Source organism: Mya arenaria, chromosome 11, assembly GCF_026914265.1.
Source record: "Mya arenaria isolate MELC-2E11 chromosome 11, ASM2691426v1".
Taxonomy (NCBI): domain Eukaryota; kingdom Metazoa; phylum Mollusca; class Bivalvia; order Myida; family Myidae; genus Mya; species Mya arenaria.
Genome location: NC_069132.1, coordinates 27,322,345 through 27,343,052, shown reverse-complemented (window position 1 = coordinate 27,343,052; position 20,708 = coordinate 27,322,345). Strand labels below are relative to the sequence as shown.

General features: G+C 35.9%; 2 protein-coding genes across 3 annotated transcripts; one reads left to right on the top strand and one right to left on the bottom strand.

The window, feature by feature from the left end:
* Positions 1-1,302: 1,302 nt before the first annotated feature.
* LOC128209534 (protein FAM50A-like) lies at positions 1,303-14,451 on the bottom strand. Of its 2 annotated transcripts, none has more exons than XM_052913604.1 (6): positions 14,362-14,451; positions 8,653-8,861; positions 8,255-8,394; positions 6,915-7,014; positions 3,287-3,356; positions 1,303-2,145 (listed from the first exon to the last, which is right to left on the bottom strand). In XM_052913604.1, exons 2-6 carry the CDS (start codon positions 8,843-8,845, stop codon positions 1,635-1,637), a joined length of 1,014 nt encoding a protein of 337 aa, XP_052769564.1. In that variant the 5' UTR covers positions 8,846-8,861; positions 14,362-14,451; the 3' UTR covers positions 1,303-1,634. The 2 variants fall into 2 exon arrangements, with proteins under 2 accessions (XP_052769564.1, XP_052769565.1); XM_052913605.1 differs by lacking the exon at positions 14,362-14,451 and adding an exon at positions 11,261-12,191.
* Positions 14,452-14,461: 10 nt separating this feature from the next.
* LOC128209532 (NADP-dependent oxidoreductase domain-containing protein 1-like) lies at positions 14,462-19,477 on the top strand. Its single transcript, XM_052913603.1, has 5 exons — positions 14,462-14,664; positions 17,058-17,254; positions 17,370-17,708; positions 18,412-18,595; positions 19,063-19,477. Exons 1-5 carry the CDS (start codon positions 14,462-14,464, stop codon positions 19,226-19,228), a joined length of 1,089 nt encoding a protein of 362 aa, XP_052769563.1. The 3' UTR covers positions 19,229-19,477.
* Positions 19,478-20,708: the final 1,231 nt, after the last annotated feature.

Below are 20,708 nucleotides of genomic sequence, written 5' to 3'. Positions count from 1 at the left end.
CCAGGTAGTTTCAGAGGAGATGTTTTTTTAAGCAATTGTTGACAGACGGACAGAAGGACAGACTGACTGACGGACGACGGACAAAGACAGATCACAATAGCTCACCTTGAGAACTTCGTGCTCTGGTGAGCTATAAAATTTCTCCTTCCACTTTAATATGAATAAGTCTCAATTATGAAAAAATTACTTCTCTTAATCAATTAGTTTATTTGTCAGATTTTTAATCCCTCACTTCCTTCTACTGGCTTATAATGCAGTATACTGGTAACTTGATATATCCATTTAGCATGTACTTTTATCTTGCATTTACTCACTGAAAATGTGGTTTTACACCATTGTCTAAAAAGGATATTTTGCAATGACTTCTTGATATTTAAAGCAATATGTTTTTTTTTTGTTTTTTTATAATTGATAAATATCATTATACTGCATTTTCAGGAATGTTTTGAAAACAATACGGTATTTTCCAAAGACTAAGTCGACAAGAGCAGTTCTCAGAATCAAATTAACACTGAAACTAATGCAGAAAGCTTTTAATCTGGGCAAATGCCCTTTCATGAAGCCATTGCAGATTTTTTGTACAGAATTTAGTTTTGCTTTGTTTGGTTAACCAAGTTATGACAGCTGCCAAACATACTTGAAGGTGAGAGAACAAGAGCTGTCACAGGATCGTGTCAAATGCTCCTGAAAGGCCTCATTGGACAGGAAACAATTATATTTAGGGCCTGTATGGACAGATAGCCTTGAGAATGTAACACATAGGTAATCATGTTCATGATGAACTACCTTCCCATGAAGTTTGGAAATATTGACCTGAAAGTTTTAAAGAGCAAAGAGTGGACATGGAAATGATAATTTACTGCAAAATAGAATATATGTCAACTGATTTCTAGGCGTAAGCATTATTCAGTCATTGATCAGAAACAGATTTTCGGCTAAAGGTCACCATGACTTTGACCTTTGTCTTCAAAATCAATAGGGTTCATCAGCTGGTCATAACCTAAATGCCTACCAAGTTTGAGGTCTCTGGTCTTAAGCGTTGTTTAGTAATTGAACACTAACATATTTTCAGCTGGAGGTCACCACTACCTTGACCTTTGACCCACTGACCTCAAAATCAATTGGGTTCCTCTGCTTGTCTACAAAGTTTGATGTCCCTGGGCCATAGCTGTCATCAACCATCATCAGAAACAATTTTTCAGCCCACGGTCACCTTAATGTACAGAGGGAGAGACGGTCCAATTATTATATGCCCCTTTTCGGGGGCTTCATAACTTACTAAAAATATGGTTGTTCCACAAATAGCCATGAATGTATATTTAATTTCAAGAACACATCAATATTGAATAAATTTGCCACAATGAGGTAAAATATCTTAGTCACAACAACACTTAATGCCAATCATGTGTTACCATTTTCAGAACAACCTCTCTAAAGTATGTAAGTAGTTTGCTCCATCCAACCAAACAATATTTTTTGCAAGGGTATAAATGTAAGTAGCAACACAACTGTATACATATTTCATGTAACAACATTTTAACATGTATTTTAGCAACATTTATCTGACAAAGAACACAATCATGTCCTACTTTTTCTGTAAAGTTGGAGCAACTGGATATACAATAGTATGTTATTCACTTTACGGTAATCTTTGCAGCATTTTTGTCTGACACAGAATATGAGTCCCACTTTTTCTCTGGGTCATAAGGCTCCCAGCGACTGGCAGGGAAAATGTGCTTGTTTCTTTCATACCACGAGCGAACACAAACTTTCCCCGCATGGGATTCCTCCTTCTCTACAGAAGCATCGTTTGTTATCCTGATATCATCTTTCACATTAAAATTGAACAGTGGCCCACTCTTTCCACGCGCCTTAGTGACAATGAAATCGTAGAATGAATAATGATGGGGAATGATCAAATCTTCCTTCACATACATCAGTTGGTCAACAGTAACGGCTTTAAGGTCATTAAACTCTTTGCGGAGTGTCTCCAAAGATTTATGTAGGAACTGCTGCATGGTATTTCCTTTCTTCATCCGGACTTGACGCCGATGTCCTGACCCATCCCAGTAACTATAGGTTATTTCAATCTCCTCATTCTTAATGGTCTCTTGTTTCTTTCTCCATTCCTGGGCAATCTGCTCTCTATAATGAACAAATAAATAATAATAATACATTATCTTATAAAAAAGGTCAACAAATGGTTTTAGTAAAACTCTCAACACGACTTATGACCATAATAAGATGAAGGCCTAGTTTGCATGAAAATCAAAGGAAATAGTATTTCATACATGGACTACATTGTGTGTTCCATATACTGTAGAACAATTTCTTTTCTAAAATGTTCCTCTTATATTCATGGAAAATAATTTATGACACCTAGATAATTTCAGTCTGTCTGTGATTCTCTGGGAGCCTTATGAGCAAAGGATAGTCAACAAAGCTCGGCCCATTTACATCAACCATTTTTCATCGGCTCCATTGAGAGACAGCTACAAGGTGAAATTCACCTTCATTCAGAATTAAGTGAACTGCTATGAATGCATATCTCTCAGATCTGTTTCCAAGCATAGGAACCAAGAAAACAATGGGGCTCAGACAAAAGAAGACCTATTGGGAAATTGTGTTTAAAATGCTGTTTATTTTTTACTATATACAAAAGCAGTAAACATGGTTCAATTGAGATGTGTTTGTTACTAGCTCAAGCTAGTAATGTAAAACTTGCTACATAGTTATGCTGATAAGCCCAAAGGTAATATTTGATACATGTTCATGCTGATAAGCCCATATGTAACACTTGCTACATAGTCATGCTGATAAGCCCATAGATAACACTTGCTACAAGCTTATGCTCATAAGCCCATCTGTAACACTTGCTACATTGTCATGCTGGTAAGCCCATAGGTAACATGTGCTACCTTGTCATGCTGGTAAGCCCATCTGTAACACTTGCTACATTGTCATGCTGGTAAGCCCATCTGTAACACTTGCTACAGAGGCATGCTGGTAAGCTCATCTGTAACATAAGCTACATGCTCATGCTGGTAAGCCCATCTGTAACACTTGCTACATTGTCATGCTGGTAAGCCCATCTGTAACACTTGCTACATTGTCATGCTGGTAAGCTGATATGCCCATAGGTAACACTTGCTACAATGTACATGTTTATGTTTATAAGCTTATGCACCACAAGTAGCCCAAAGTTAACACTTGCTTCATGTTCATACTGATAAGCCCATAACTTAGGTAACACATGCTACATGTTTATGCTGATAAGCCAACAAACCTGAGCCTGTTTTCCTCCTCCTCCCTGTCTTTGTCTGGCAGGAAGCTTGTGTCCACATCAGGATTCATTCCTGAAATACATTTGAGCTCAATTGTGAAGATAACTCACTCACAAGTCAAATTTCTTGGGTTGAAGAAAAATAAGCCTTAGTTTCTTGGGCTCAAACTACCATTTATAGAGCAAGAGGTGAACAGCTATACTAATATACTCGACGAATCATCTGACTAGAACACTCCCCCCTTCATGAGGCAAACCTCTTGGAAGAGAGAAAGACACATAGACAATCAAATTGGCAACCCTGGTTTCTTATTCACATTAGATTACTCAATGAAAAGAGGGTAATAATGGGGACCTCGAAGTATCCAACAAAGCTTTAAAAACTAGACGGCTTTCACAACATGCAGTACATATTCTAGAACCCAGTTATAGAAGCCATCTCTAAATCAATTTAAGTTTGTGATTGTATGTAATTGTATGTGAAACATGACTGTGCCTTTCATAAAATACTTCTGGAATTGAACAAAAAAGGAGAGAACACCAAAAACAACAGATAGATTTACATTAACAATGATAAAGATTAACAAGAGCTGTCAAAAAATCAGTATGACTATTTCACCGCTTTTAACCAGAATAATAAGGACAATCATTTGCATGATATGCAAGATAATTATCTAACTAAGTTAGTAAGATAAATTGGATGGTTGCGAACCATTCTGTAAAGTCTCAATGCAATACATCAAGTTGTTGCTGAGAATCTATTAAAATATGTGTACTTACATGCAAAATATTAACTTGTGAGAATATCTAAATCGAATAATAGAGGGCCATACTTAGCATTATTTGCAAGATAGAGTTATCCTACTTGACTAACAAGACGCCAATGCAGCAACGCCGCATTAAAGCCGGATTTTTATTTGACGATGCAATTTTGCAAACCTGAAAATACAATCATTGACTGTGGTGCTGACAGGTCAATGGTGTGTGTGCCAGTGTGAACGCATGTGTGCGTGTGTGTGTGTAAAGTAACCAAATGTCATGAAAATTGAAAAAAAATAATTCAATATCCTGCAGGAAAAAACTGTAATTTATGCTTAAATTCTATTATACTTTAATGTGACTATGATATCCTGGAGAAAAAAAATGTAAAAGTTTCTTGAAAATCTATTATACTTTAATGTGACTAAGACATCCTGGAGAAAAAAAATGTAAAATTTTCATGAAAAGTTTCATGATTTTTTTTTTATAACATCAGGAAAATATTTCCTTAGATTTGACCTAGTGCCCTAGTTTTTGATCTGAGGTGACCCATAATCACAAATGTTTAAGACAACAAGTAGACAAATATTCTGAGCAAGTTTCATAAAGATTTGACAAAAATTAATGAATTTTTATGGCCGTTGAATTCTTTCTCCTAAGGCAGTAACTCTGTAATTGGCTGAAATAGAATTGCAATTCCTGTACACTGCACTCCCTCTCATTATGATCTATCACTGTATGAAGTTTTATTAAATTCCATCCAATAGTTTTCAAGTTATGCTCCGGACAAGAAAAATATAACAAAGGGCAATAACTCTGTAATTGGCTGAAAAAAAATGCAGTTCCTGTACATTACACTTTCTCTCATTATGATCTATCACTGTATGAAGTTTTATTAAATTCCATCCAATAGTTTTCAAGTTGTGCTCCGGACTAGAAAAAAGAAACAAAGGGCAGTAACTCTGTAATAAGCTGAAATAGAATTGCGGTTCCTGTACACTGCACTCCCTCTCATTATGATCTATCACTGTATGAAGTTTTATTAAATTCCATCCAATAATTTTCAAGTTATGCTCCGGACAACAAAAAGTAACAAAGGGCATTAACTATGTAATAAGCTGAAATAGAATTGCGGTTCCTGTACACTGCACTCCCTCTCATTATGATCTATCACTGTATGAAGTTTTATTAAATCCCTTCCAATAGTTTTTAAGTTATGCTCCGGACAAGAAAAAAGTAACATAGGGCAGTAACTCTGTAATAAGCTGAAATAGAGTTATGGTTCTTGTGCACTTCACTTCCTCTCATTATGATCTATCACTGTATGAAGTTTTATTAAATTCCATCTGATAGTTTTCAAGTTATGCTCCGGACAAGAAAAAGTAACAAAGGGCAGTAACTCTGTAATAAGCTGAAATATAGTTATGGTTCTTGTGCACTTCACTTCCTTTCATTGTGCTTTACCATTGTATGAAGTTTTAATAAATTCCATCTGGTAGTTTGCAAGTTAATGTCTGGAAAAAAAATTGTCAGCAAAAAACCCAAATAAAGGCAAATAACTCAGTAATTAGTTGAGGTTGAGTTATGGTTCTTAAACACTGCACTTCCTCTCACTGTGCTCTACCATTGTATGAAGTTCCAATGAATTCCATCCAGTACTTTTCAAGTTATACTCCGGACAAAAAAAAGTAACAAGGGGCAATAACTCAGTAATAAGCAAGAATAGAGTTATGGTTATTGTACACTGCACTTCCTCTCACTATGCTCTACCATTGTATGAAGTTTGATTACCATTGGATAAAAACTCTTCATTTTATCACATAAAATGAAAACTTTAATGCAAAATTGTTAATGCCTGCCCAAAAACCGCTCGCCTGCCCGCCAGGTTTTCGCCATTCTATAACCCGTAATTTTTCGATGAAAATTCCGGCTAATAAAGTAAGTTGGTTGGAACATGTTTCTTACATTTCGAGGCGATGTATTTGCTGAGATATTGGCTTAAATGTTTTTACATGAAAAACCTTAACCAAGATGTGTTGCCGACACCAGGGTGAGTAGAATAGCTCTCATACTCTTCAAATAGTCCAGCTAAAAAGTGTCTGTTTAAATCTGACCACATTTTACAACAAAGCTTCAGCATTTTTTCTGCTATGTAGGCACATGTGAGTAGTTATTTTTCAAGTTAAGGATTAACAAGAGCACCAACTGAATTTAAAAACACCCAGTGAGGTGATATCTGGTTGTGGGTTCAGCCAAATTTAGGAAGGGACACTGTAAATACAGATTCAAGGGTCATAAATCTTGAGTGACAGGAGCATAACCACTGCTAATAGAACCTGACCAAAATATTCTGCCCAAACAAATTCAGACCAAATTTGGTGATGATTGGACAAAGGCTTCTAATGTAATTGATTGGACAAGACCATTTTTGAGTAATTTCCATAATTAAAGGGCAATTAACTCTCGAACAACTTTATAATAAGCAATACGGCTGGTTATTCAACTTGTCTGAGATCTAATGTCCATACTAATTTTGACCAAATTGGTGATGATTGGACAAAGGATTCTGAAGTTACCATGTTGATCAGACAAGAAGAATTTCAAGTAATTTCAATCATTAAAGGGTGATAACTCTGGAGTGACCAAAGAAATATGGCTAGTTATTGAACTTGTCCATAATTATTATGACAATACACATTCAGACCAAATTTTGTGATGATTGGACAAAGGCTTCTTACACTTTTGATCGGACAACATATTATTGGACGGCTGCCAACTGTAGACCACAGTTAAAAACTATATCTATTAACAGGCATTTATAAAATAACAGTTTCATTCAGACAGTCAAATCTTTTTTTTTAGGTAGCCTTACCAAGTCTTTTCTTCTTGGCAGGAACAGGTACCTCCTCCTCCTCCTCCTCTTCTTCTTCATCCTCTTCATCTTCATACGGATCAAATGACAGGGCTGCAATCTGCAGGAAATACAGTGAGAATGAGGCCACAATTAATAAACAGTCTGTTTAACATTTTCCATTTAACATTTTAGCAGCAGGTAGGCGGGTATTATTTTGTATTTACTTTCTTACCCCTTTATTCTTTAATAAAAAAAAAACAAATACAAGAATATGACCACTCAGGGATGTGATTGACCTGGCAGCTGGAGGGCTGAAAGAATTTCGGCCATGGGTTCTCGAGGTACTTTTGGGGTCAAAAGCACACTGCCGTATAAGATAAACTGGCTTTTTAGAAGCTCTTTTGAGGGTTCTTCTGACTTCAAAGTGAAGCAAACTGGAACATCTACATAAACAACCAAAAGCACTAGTAACTTTTTAAATCACCTAAAAATAAATTTATTTTTATTTTTTTGTGGGGGTTGGGGTGGGTCCCTGGGGCCATCAGATCCGCGGAATTCCGCGGACAAATCACATCCCTGCCACTGAAGAGGTTAAAAAAAGTTTGGGTTGCAATAATTTGTGCGAGTCAGTAGGGACTTGCAAAACAATATATAAGTTGTGGTACAGATCTGCCCTCTTATTGGTTCTTTTCAAAAATCAGGGATCAACCTTAAAAGGAAGACTCCCTAAACTGTCAAAATTCTCCATGTTTTGATAGGGGGAGATTTTCTCTATCATACAGAAATACAGAGTGGAAAGGGTAACTGTTAATAATGATAGAAAATTCTCCCTAATTGTGTAAAACTCCCTTTTCCATATTTTAGCATGATTCTTGCAAGACGATGGGAGTTTTTGATGCAGTACAGAAAGAGTTCAACTTCATAAATGTTACGGTACATGTACGTCTTTGACATAATTAAGGTACCGGTATAAGAGACATAATTACACATATCATTCTGATGGCTTTTCAATAACAATTGTAAACCTATGATGTTTAAAACAAATTGTGTCTTAAATATATGTACTACAATAAAAACAACTACTAACATGATTAACCTAATGATAAAATCATTTCTCATGAAAACAAAATTAGCTACGTAAGAGCTACCAGAAGCCAAAATTTCTATTGAGTATTATTTTGCTAATTAAATTTGAAAATATTTAAAAATGTGGTATACATGTTTGGGGAAATTCTTCAAAATGGCAGATTTTTCATCACAAATTTGAAATTTTGTCTACTACTTAAATTTTAATTTCGAAACTCCATCCAAGACAGTGTTTGGTTAGTCTGATACCATACCGTGCTTTAAAACAATACCTGTTTCTTCTCATTTTGTTTTCTGTCCTTTCTTTGTTTTTCAATAAGCCTGGCTTCTGCATCCTTCTTAGCAAGCTGTTTCTCACGAGCTTTAATCACATCCTCCTGCTTGGCCCTCATCTCCGTTAGAGTCACGAGTCCTGTGTAATATACCAGTGTTTTATGAAAATATCATGCTTGATATATTTTTACTGTTTTTATTGGTAGACAGGCAGTCCATGAGACAAAACATGGAAAGTGATTAAACCTGGGTGTGGAACAAAACACTATATATTCCCATTGTTAGCTATAATAAAATGGGTGACCCAGTAATAGAGCTATATAAATTGCAACTAAAAACATGTGAGCGCAATTGAAATATAACTTGTGTTAAAAGAGCTAACTGAGTGTTTCAATACCAACGGTGTTAGATTTGAGCTGCTGCTCTATAGCATCGTAGTGGCTTGCAAACTTATTTTGGATGCTGCCAACATTCAAGTCTTCTTCAATCTTCTTCTTCCTCTGTTCTAGTTCCTCCTGCTCTTTCTGACGTTTCTTTATCAAGATCTGCGCCCTTCCCCCCTCTGATGCTGCTCCCTTGTAGTGAGCCATGATGTGGTTAATCTTTCTGCAATAAATCATAAATATATCATATACATATAATATATATATGGAGGGATTTCTAATCAGCCAATATGCTAAAAATAGATTTACTGATAAGCACAGTCCATAGCAACTGTAACAAGTAGTACAAACTTTGTACGACCTAGCCTCTGTTTAACATAGATTTGCACTGGATTGGGTATGGACTAAGAGCCTTTGTCTTTTAAAAAACAACACTCTGTTATGACACAAAATCAATATTTTTTCATACCTTTCCCTTAACCTAAAACAAATGAAATTTAAGTGCAAGAGGTTAAGAGGATTTCACAGTTGCTAAATTAAAAAGTGGACAATTACAAATGCAGTAAACATTTTGTTAGAGGAAAAGGACCATCTGAGGATCATCCAGACTCTAAACTTGAAAAATATACACATACGGTACATATTAAGGAATTTGAAAACTAAATGTAATAACACCAGACAGATCTTTTTTTCAAAATAAAAATATTTTCGTTTTTGATGCTTCAATGTATAGAAACCTTATAACCGAATATGTATTGATATTACATACTACAGTGGTATTAAATAAGAAACAATTTTACTAGAACCATTAAAGGTGATTACAATATGTTTAAGATTTTACAGCAGGTTGATAAATAGAAACAGAAAGGCCTTAAACACTAACAGCTACATCTGTATCAAAGAATACAATGAAGTTTCAAAGACTCTCTTGCAGTATGACAAACAACCGTTTAACTCACCTTAAATACAAAAACACACAATATTTAGATTGATCAAGTCTTGCAGGAAATGTGCCATATGTTTGTATGCATATACATGATAACTTATATAATTAAGGAAGACCATTACGCATGAACACTCTTACTCATGTTTGTCATTAGTCCAAATTAGATTTAAATGCAGTGACCTGAGCTGTGAAGCGGATTTCACTCAAGGTAGTCAAAAAAAGGAAATAAGGTATACATGCTGTAAAAGAAAGAAAATATATGTCGTTTGAGCAGCTTCTGAATGATGTTAATTAAAGCTTACACTGGCATCACCATTCATCAATTTAGTCATTTAATTATATTAATCCCTTACACAGAGTTTACATTTTTCGGTGAAGGATTATTTTTCGGTGAAGGATTCTGTATTCTTTGTACACAAATAAAGCAACTTTGAAATGGATTACTGTATGGGTATTCCACCTTCTGATGCGATAACATTCCTGGGATGTGGATAAAGGGAGCAAGGGTGACAGGGACATGGTCACCGTCTCTGTGGCCTAGTGGTTTAGGCGTCCGCCTACTGAGCGGGAGGTCGTGGTTTCGATCCCCGAAAGACGTGAAAAGTTTGTACAAGTAGCTCCCTTGTCTGGTGCTCGGCATTTAAAAGGGTAGTGCTTGGAAAAGTGGTGTACTCAGTTCTGGTTCAACCCATGAAAGTTGTGCCCAGTGCCAAGTGGTCTCGCTCAAGAGCTAGGGTATCGCACCCGGATCTCTTGTATCTCACTCTGTTTCTTACTTCCAATTTCTGGATTTGACTGCGAATTGCTGTCACTTCTATCTCATGTCACTTATGGCATTTAAACACGGTCATAGACTCACAATTTGCACACATCTTAGAGACTGGGAAATTAGTAATCGCTAATGGGGGATTTAAGACATCCTTCAGTAAAACAGGGGATTTAACATCCTTCAGTAAAACAGGGGATTTAAGACATCCTTCAGTAAGACATCCTTCAGTAAAACAAAGTGCAATTGCACATTTTACCATTTTTAAGCGGCATGCAGTGACATATTGAAATTAAATAAATACACTTTAACGAAACACAAGAATGTATTTAGTATTATATTTTAATATCTGTATTGACAACACATCGATGTATATATATATATATTTAGTTGTTATGTGTGTACCCGATAAGTTACACACTATTCTGTATAAATCATGACATTGTTGACTGTTTTTCATTGATTCATTTAAAGGTCAACTGGCATAATCCATCATCAACCGGCACTTTAATGACCTTGTATTGTCCAGCTTTAATACAGGCACTGCATCCGAAAAAAATAAATGCAATTAACTTCTTAATCATAAAACATTAAAACCTATTTTATACATTTAGTATCTGGGTAGATATCAACTATTCACAAATACACATTAGGACACACAGACAAGATCAGCTGTATGATAAGTAAGAGAAAGTGTTCCTGTTTCGATCTGACCAACTGATATATATATCCATTTCATATGCATGTTTAATAAATTCTGGCCTAGAACCAATATTACAATAATTATTAAAGAATTCCAATGCAGCTGTTAGACTAAACACTTTATGTTAAACCTACAGCATACCATATCACAATATTATACGTTTTCTTAAGTGTAAACACATATAAATGGATTGCATAAATTGCTTACCTGTTAATTAGTTCTGGTCTTTTATCCGATGAAGTTAAACCTCAACAGCACTGTGTCCATTACTTAATTCAACAACTAAATTCTGAGAGAAACTTTGCACCAGGAAGATCATTTCCAGTAAATGTTACTGCAAAAACCTTATCAGAAGTAACCATTGTTTACATTTCTTTGTACTACCTTCCTGGAAATTGTGTATCACGTGGTACACATAGCAGAAAGCAATGACGTAGTTGTAAATCCCTCCTACCGTATTATATCATGCATAGGACGCACTTTTTTACCCCCAATTCTCGTCTTAAAAATTGCCTGCGTCCTTTCTATGCTATTAGAATTTCATCTGTTTTTTTCCAAGTCCATTTCAGGTCGAAAATATCGGACCAGGGAAGAACGCGGTAATAGTAAGTATCTGTACTGCGTCACCGAAGAGAACAACTGACATAGGTAAAATCACGCAAGTTAACACACGCAGAAATATATTGAATGTTTACTTTAAAATGATTTATTGATAAATAAATTGAAAACAAACATGAGTGTTTACTTTTTTACAAAAGGGACGCTACTCACGGCAACGGAAAATCGGGAAAGGAGGTAAATATCAATTAATCGTTGTTCATGATTTTAATGTTTCGATATTTTACAAAACATTTTGTTGTATGTTACTGTTTTAAAAAATTAATAAAGGAATGTGCATAAAGCAAAGTAGCATTATTGTCACTATCAAATCTTTTCAAATGTGCGAAGGTGTGAAAAACACCCGCTGTCTGTCATTAGAAAAACATCAATAGAACGAACTATTGCGATGGTAATACCGTATGGTTGTTTGTTCGCACTTTACCCGTCGTGCCTTCCGCTGGCAAGGATAATTACCGACACGCATTAATTATGCCTGACATGCTTTATTCCGCGCAGCGACAAGCAATCATCAATTTTGACGATACACAGTTTAGCAATGGTTGACTGTCATTTAGAAGGCATGTCGGAACTATTGCAATGGTTGCAACGGTTGACTGTCAGTCAGAAGGCGTGCTATTACAGCATTTGTATAAGTCTTATAATATGTGTGAATGTTCTCAAAATGTCAAGACTTATATCACTGTTGTGTACACTAAATTACCGAAATGTTAAATTACCGAAATACGACGATAATTATCGAAATACACATGACAGTTATCGAAATATGCCTTATATACATTAATTTTTTTTACTTCAATATAGGTTATAAATACTTTACCAACCTCAATTTTTCGGCTCCGATTTTGACATTTTTCCGCTGTGTCCTATCTTATATATTAAGGGTTTTTACCCGTTTTCAACTATTTTTTTGCCTGCGTCCTATCTATGCTAGCGTCCTATACATGATATAATACGGTATATATATATATAATAATTTTAAGAAAACATTCCACTTTACTTATCTAATGTAAATTTTACACGGTTCATTTTTTTTATTTTTAAATTGCAACCACTTCCCTAGCAGAATCCAGGAAATAACGTTATAAGCTCATGATTTCTTCTAATTTACTCTCAGGCCGGGGGGCTAAATGATGAGAAGATAAATGTATCCTCACACAAATTTGCTCCTGGGCCTGGCAGATGATTCAATCTGATAACTAATAAGTTTCCAGATATTTGCAAAAAAGCTTATTTGGCAATAACATGACATGACATATCCACTGAGCCTCAGGTATGTTTTGTTCTACCTTAAAACATAGAAAATCTTGGGTGTTGCAGGGGTCTGCATGATCTACAGGTCTAACACTGTGTTCTGCAGAAGTTTCCTCGACCTAACATGTGGTGCCCATGAATAATGCTGTCACCACAGTGTCCCTTTGATGACCCTTCCTTTTTTGTCAATTTTTACACTTTGAACAGTGCTTATCATGCACCAGTCAATTGTAACCACGGCCCCCCCAGGTCCGGGGAATAGCGGGGACTTTGACTTTCGGTCAAGCCAATCTCGGGTAAAATCCCCGCAGACGCTCTCTGGGGACGAACTGATGGTGAAATCCCTGCCAAATTCCCCTGCACCCCAGGGACCCTAGGTAAGGCGCTGGTTACAATTGACTAGTGCATAACAATAGTTTATTTATTTATAATAATAAGGGATGCTCATGGACGTTGCAAGATACTTTAGTCCAAATAATTGTACGTTGACAGATTTTTTTTTAGATTTTTGATATGGCAAATCCTTCACGTACAAATTGTTAAGTATCAAAAGTGGGTAGTTGTTCCGATCAGGATTCCGGGTTAATGCATATAGCGTCTATAAAATATCATAAAAACAAGAAATATTACCAGATAATGTTATTTTATATTAGTTCCGTACACAAAAAAATAAATATCCAACTTATAATTATGAGTTTGACGGCTTTTCTTCATTTCATTCTGTCAAAACATAACGATATATACATGAAGGGCACCTGCAAGGCTTTAGGGCACAGTTTTAAATCGCTCGGAACATTTCGGCCATGGCCGAGTTGTTACCATTGCATAACGAGGTCTATCTCGAAGCTTTATCGGAGGAGGCCGAGCTATTACGATTGTATCGAGTTGTTCCCCTTCGCATAATTGTTGTCTGTGTCAGTCAACTTTCGTTTTATTGGAAAGGTAAACAACTTGTTTTAATGCATTAAATGCATGTTTAGTGCAAAATAACATTTCACTTACATGGTAAAATATGAATATAACTCTTTATGATCAATTTCAACCATAAAATACTTCACTACAAACAATTTCAATATTTTTAAAACACCCCGGTTTTTTGCACATTCCCGTTTAGACGTTAGGGATTGGAAGAATCCCGTATAACACGTCTATTATTTTAGACTACAAGATACTTGTACAATGGTCTGGAAAATCTTACAGATGCTGTATGATTTTTGGCGCTAAATTTTTCCCAAAATCATGCGACATACGTACGATTACGGGCATACTTGATTTTTTTTTACTTCATCCGAATTCATTCAGTATCCGAATGCTAACATTCACTTCATGTCTTGAACAATGTGTTTGGCAGTATTACAGAACATAAAAATGCAATGCAGTGACATAATGTTATAATTTTATACATCAATTCGTTGTTTTATATAGCACTTTCTTACCTAAAATTCCAAAATTCAAAGAAAAATATGAAAATATTTCACTTCCTGTTCATCTTCAAAAGTTAAGCGTCTCTTGACTGTGATCATACGTAGAAACAAAATGGCGCTTGCGACGCGTCATCAGCAACCAGTTGTAGATACAACACCAGTTGATATCACTAGTAACCTGCCAACTTTACAATTTGAAAGTGCTTTAAGTGAAGAGGAGAAGCAACTTCATTATCTGAGAAAAAGGGGCCACTGTTTGACCGTCACATCATGCGCACAATCAACTTTTTTGGTTTCCATTCTGAATGAAGCAAGGTGCTTGTCTTTTTTCTATTTATAATTATTTGTTGTTGTTAACAAGGTTGTTTGTGGGTAAAAACTAGTTCTGGCTTCCTTTATTTTTTGAAATTTACTACACATTAATGGTAATATATAACGTGTTAGCTAAGTAATAACAAGACAATCATTTAGCTCTGCATTAACATCATCGGTGTTTGGGACCCAGAACTGAACTCCCCTTTTTACCGATTGTTGTAATTTAATTAGCCTTCTCAGGTAACATTGGCGTGATCGATATATGGCCCTTTTACCAGTTAAGGGGAAGACACCCTAGCTTTTTTCCAAACAATATGGACAATTAAGTTTTACAAATAGAATAAAATAGCAATAACACAGTTTATATATCACTAATGCACCCGTCAATTGTAACCACGGCCCCCTCAGGTCCGGGGAATAGCGGGGACTTTGACTTTCGGTCCAGCCAATCCTGTGTAAAATCCCCGTCCTGTGGGGAAGAACAGATGGTAAAATCAACGCCAAATGCCCTCGCACCCCAGGGACATTAGGTTTGGCCCATTCCCCGCTATATTTTTACGAACACAAAACCACCTCATTCACCCGGCACTGCGGGGCCACCTGGAAGGTAAAAACACGCCCATTTCACCGGCTATCTCCAGTATACCACAGGACCTGGGGGGGGGGGGGGGGGGGGGGGGGCCGTGGTTGCAATTGACTGGTGCATAAGAACCATCATTTAATGAATCGAAAGATTCTCATCAAATAGAATTAAAAAAAATATTTTTTTTGTCTGTTTTTGAAAATGAGGAATTTAGAGGCTATTATGGATAGGAAAAAAACAGGGTCTGGCCCTTTGGGAATTAGACGGGTATCAGCTACAGCAACGAAGGGTGAAAATGCCCTGTATTCAATGCACAATTACAAAATTAGCAGCAGGATGGTCACAGCAAAAATCCAAGTATACTTTTACTGAAAACATTTTGTTTCAATGATGTTTAGACAAAATCTTATTTTGTTGGTGAGGAAAGATAAAAATTTCTATAGGTTTGAGGGTCTGTTAATGCCATTGATGTATTCATATAAAGGTTGAGAACATTCAGACAGAATGGCATTTTTATGTGTCCGGCTCAATAACTGGTGTCCGGGCTGTAACTTTCCCTTGTATGGGCAGATTTTAAAATAACTTGCCTCATGTGTTCCACATACCAAGACGACGTGTCGCGTGCAAGACCCGTGTCCCTACCTCTAAGGTCAAGGGCACACGTAGTGTTTTTTCACAATGGAGTGCTGCATATAGGACATGGAGTATAGGTTGTCGTGTCCAGGCTGTAACTTTCCCTTGTATGGAGAGATTTTAAAATAACTGGCCACATGTGTTCCACATACCAAGACGTATGTCGCGTGTAAGACCTGTGTCCCTACCTCTAAGGTCAAGGTCACACTTAGGTGTTTATTCACAATGGAGTGCTGCATATAGTACATAGAGTATAGGTTGTCGTGTCCAGGCTGTAACTTTCCCTTGTATGGACAGATTTTAAAATAACTTGCAACACATGTGTTCCACATACCAAGACGACGTGTCGCGTGCATGACCCGTGTCCCTACCTCTAAGGTCAAGGTCACACTTAGTGTTTATTCACAATGGAGTGCTGCATATAGTACATAAGAATATAGGTTGTCGTGTCCGGGCTGTAACTTTCCCTTGTATGGACAGATTTTAAAATAACTTGCCACATGTGTTTCACATACCAAGATGACGTGTCGCGTGCAAGTCCCATGTCCCTACCTCTAAGGTCAAGGTCACACTCAGAGTTTATTCACAATGGAGTGATGCATATAGTACATAGAGTATAGGTTGTCGTGTCCGGGCTGTAACTTTCCCTTGTATGGACAGATTTTAAAATAACTTGCCACATGTGTTCCACATACCAAGACGACGTGTCGTGTGCAAGACCCTTGTCCCTACCTCAAATTTTCATTTAGGAGGGTCACTGTTTTTTTTATAGAAATTCAATAGGCTTTATTTTCTAACAAAATCTCATATATATATTTTGGTATAAATATCACTCAGCTAGAGGTAAAATTTGATATAATTTCTAAATTATCAAAATTCTAAATTTTTTGGTTAAAATGAACATACAAAAACAGACAGCCAAATCCTTCTGTCTTAAATTGTAGATTTTTGGCACTGGTTTCCAATCCCGTCTTGTTGTATTTCTAAGCTTAAAAGAAAATTAATCATAGAATTACACTTAAGGACTTTTAATTGCAAACCTAATACTGACATCAATAATTTCCTATATAGCAGCCATTTTCTTATGTTGATGACAAAAAAAAGATTGTTATATAGTTATTAATTAATTAATTAATAGTTATGTACATGCTTAATAAAAATCTTTCATCTTTTGCAGACAACTTAAGAAATCACTACGGAGCCCAAACAAGCGTTCAAAAAGACTCTTGAATGACCCAAGTCTGAGAGATCCCCTGAAAATTGGTATCATTGGCTGTGGTCGACTTGGAAGTCAGTTGGCTCACTGCTTTATTACTTTTGGCAATATTGACCCGGATGATATCAAGATCTCTACCAGACGACCAGAAACTCTAGGTAAGTTTATTTGATCTTGTTTGTTTTAGCTTATTTTACTATTTTTTCTCATGTACTGTATATTTTAATTGTCCTTCCCAAGTGATGTTTAAAACATTCAACATTGTGATTTCAGAATACCTTCTCAACAAAGGAGTGGACTGTTTCCATGATAATGCTAAACTGGTGTCCTCAACTCACATAGTCTTTTTATGTGTACTACCATCCCAAGTTCCTGCCATTGCTGATGAAGTGAAGCCTCATATTTCCCAGACATTGTTCATCTACAGCTTCGCCAGCTCTCTCCCTGCAAAGAAACTCAGCCAGTTGTTTGGGACTCCCAACATTATCCGACCTGAATACAGTTGGGATGATGAGAATCAAAATATTCCTTGGGACTTTACAATCAATGTCAACTCGGCCTTGGAAAAGAAAGATATCGTAGCTGTCACCTGTCCACTAAGAAGAGAACATTGTACGCACCATTTATTTTCTCCATTTTAAGCTTGCCATTGCCATCAGCATGCAAAAATCATTTACCTTGGTCATAACTCTTATCTTTAAAGATATTGCAATCAAACTTGGTAATCAGTTTGACACAGGAAAAATGCAGCAAGGCCCATAATGCTTGATTTGATAACTATTGAGTTATTCCCTTTGTCAATTATTGAATTATGCCCTTGGTTCAACTAAAAAACAACAGACTAGTTTATAGCCCTTATAGCAGATACTGCCTGCTGCTTCTTTTGACACTGCATAGTTTCACATAATGAAATCAGCTCCCAATTTAAAACAATGAAATCAAGAATCCAGATTTTAATGGTGTGGACTCTGGGGGGCATTCTTTGCAAAATCTGACTACAAATGGTATCTACAAAATAGGCCTGCAGCTAAACCTTGAACAAAAGAGCCTTGTTCATATTATTGAGAATGTTTATAAACTTCTGCATTGTTTTGACCACTATTATTTATTGTTAGTATTTAGTAATTGTTTAATATAAAAAAGGAATAGTTCAAAGTATTGTATTTTTTGTCTTGCCTAAATTGAGTATTGAAACTACTAACACTTTGTCCGATTTTGGAATATGTTTGTCTTTGCCAATTAAATTGTTTAGTTTACCTAAACATCTATGAATGATTAAAAGTTATTGTGATATTATAACATAAATTATGTACAGGTGTGATGACAACCAGCCACAAAACTGCTGAGCTCATGATATTCGTCTTCGTGAACATGTGCACTCACCTTAATTGTACCAAGTACGATGCCTTGGAGTTGCTCCACATTGTGCTGTTCAACAACATACCAGAATGCCAACTGGAAGTGAATGACTTCATCAGAAAATCTGCCGACAAAGATGAGTAAGTGGTAATCGGAATTGTTTAAACAAGTTATTACAACATTATTTAAATTACTCAGGAGTGTAATCTTGTATTTTGGGGAATACCACAGAAAACACACTTTTTAGTCTTTGTGACTACCGTATCAACCAAACTGAAAAAAGTAAATGCAAGGAATAGAACCCTGAGACACATTGGTGTGAAGAGAGTGTGGTTTTCTGGAATTGAAATGGACAATTTGGTTATACATTGTTCCATTAAGCAAAAACTCATAAGGTTGATGCCAGAAGGAAGCAAACAACCAGTTATGAATGTTTGAAACTGTAAATAAGGAAATTTTTGAGCATTTATTTGGATGACTGTCACCAGAAAACTTCTCTCCTAAATTTAGCACATCTAGCTTGTAGGCTGGTCATGGGTAGACTCAATATATTGTAAAAGATAGTTATTTTTTATTCATTTTGCACGTCATTCTTTCTATTTTCCAGGATATTTCCACCCTTCGACTTGATTAAAGTTCTTGACAGCAATACGGCAGTGTTGAAGAGGCTGAATCAGTATGAACCATTGTACGAGGCTTTAGTGGACAAATATAACCATGTGTTTGAGGACTATCTGAAACAGAAACTGTACAACGAAATGTATAAGTCTTAAGAAGAGGCTGTGATATAAATGATGGCCTTTTAACAATAATTACCCTTGTGTGAATGACAGTGTGAATCATTCTCTGCCTGTGATATTGTTAAATTATCATATTTCTATCATTAAATATTGACTTACATAGAATTTTTTTTTTTTTTTTTTTTATAAAATAACTTCTGATATTATATTGCTGGAAACTTGATCCAAATATATTGCATGCTAACAAGTGTTAAAAATGTGATCAATAAAGGAATGGCACAATAGAAAAATGTGACTTCATGGACTTGATCTAGACCTTTTATTAACACTATGAGAAAAGTGGCAATCATTATCAATCTTTGGCTTATGCCACTGCAAGTTTCAAACTCCTTACATGTCCCATGGAATCATTAAAATAAAAATTTGATGAACTATTTGACATAGAGCTAGAACCACTCACAATATAAAACAAGACAATTGTTTTGATCATCCTCTCAATATGTTAAACACTTATGGCAAGTTGTTATAAAATCCTTCAAGTGGTTAAAGAGATAATGAGCAGACGCAAAATATAGTAATAAAGCTGTTGACCTTTGTGACCTTTACATTGTACTGATCTGGTTGTAACAGCAGCTGAAGTGCTCTTTCTACCAGGAGTTTGGGAGCCACTTTAGGCCTCCAAATTGGTAAAGTGTCCTGCACACTGACAAAATTTTCTTTTTCAGAAGCTCAATGGAGAGCTCTCCTTTCTTCCTTTTTGAAGCATTTCAGTGTCAATACTTACAAGAATGAAAGTTACTTCCGGAGTAAACACCTTTTCTCTTTGTAATTAGTTCAATACAAAATAATAATAATAAAATATTCATGTTGGTTGGTACGGAGGTGGTCCTTTGATCCATCAATCCTTTGAAATCACTCCTGAATGGGAATTGACTGACCTGGCAAATATTGACCTTTTGTAAATCCATAAGCAGGTGCCTTTTTAACCCTCAAACCTACATGAAGACTCTAGCTTAAAATATTTTTATTATTTCACCAGTTCTTCCTACTTCACAATAGGTAAGACAGGCATATGCTTTAACTCTCATTCAAACAAACATTTCTCTGCCCATTTGCAAATAAGCAGTTCTTATCCATGTTTCGAACAAACATCTTTGAAATTTACAGAACAATCATACATGACACAGACATGATGGTAAATAACTTTGAATTATAAGTCTTCTTCATAGCCACAGCTATACCCTTTTAGTTTATCAGTTGTGTGGAAGTCGTGCAAGATGATCTCCAGCTCCTTCAAATTGCAACAATGTTCAGTCAATACACGCAGATGTATGAAAAGAATTAATCTGGACAAAAAGCTTTTGTGACGAAATGTTGCTTTATTAACCACAGCTTAAGTTAAAGCTCATTCAAGTAATTTTTTGACTGATCAACATTCAGACTTTTGATGCAGACATAATGCTCTTACATGCCATTGCAGCATAAATAACATGGAGTTGAACAATTCATGTAT

Excerpts from the sequence above, each read along its gene's own strand:
- LOC128209534 (XM_052913604.1), bottom strand. The coding sequence starts at position 8,845 with ATGGCTCACTACAAGGGAGCAGCATCAGAGGGGGGAAGGGCGCAGATC. Across the intron at positions 7,015-8,254 it reads AACAAAATGAGAAGAAACAG|ATTGCAGCCCTGTCATTTGA; the intron begins GTATTGTTTTAA and ends TATTTCCTGCAG. Across the intron at positions 2,146-3,286 it reads GAGGAGGAAAACAGGCTCAG|AGAGCAGATTGCCCAGGAAT; the intron begins GTTTGTTGGCTT and ends TGTTCATTATAG.
- LOC128209532 (XM_052913603.1), top strand. The coding sequence starts at position 14,462 with ATGGCGCTTGCGACGCGTCATCAGCAACCAGTTGTAGATACAACACCA. Across the intron at positions 17,709-18,411 it reads TCCACTAAGAAGAGAACATT|GTGTGATGACAACCAGCCAC; the intron begins GTACGCACCATT and ends AATTATGTACAG. Across the intron at positions 18,596-19,062 it reads AAATCTGCCGACAAAGATGA|GATATTTCCACCCTTCGACT; the intron begins GTAAGTGGTAAT and ends TCTATTTTCCAG.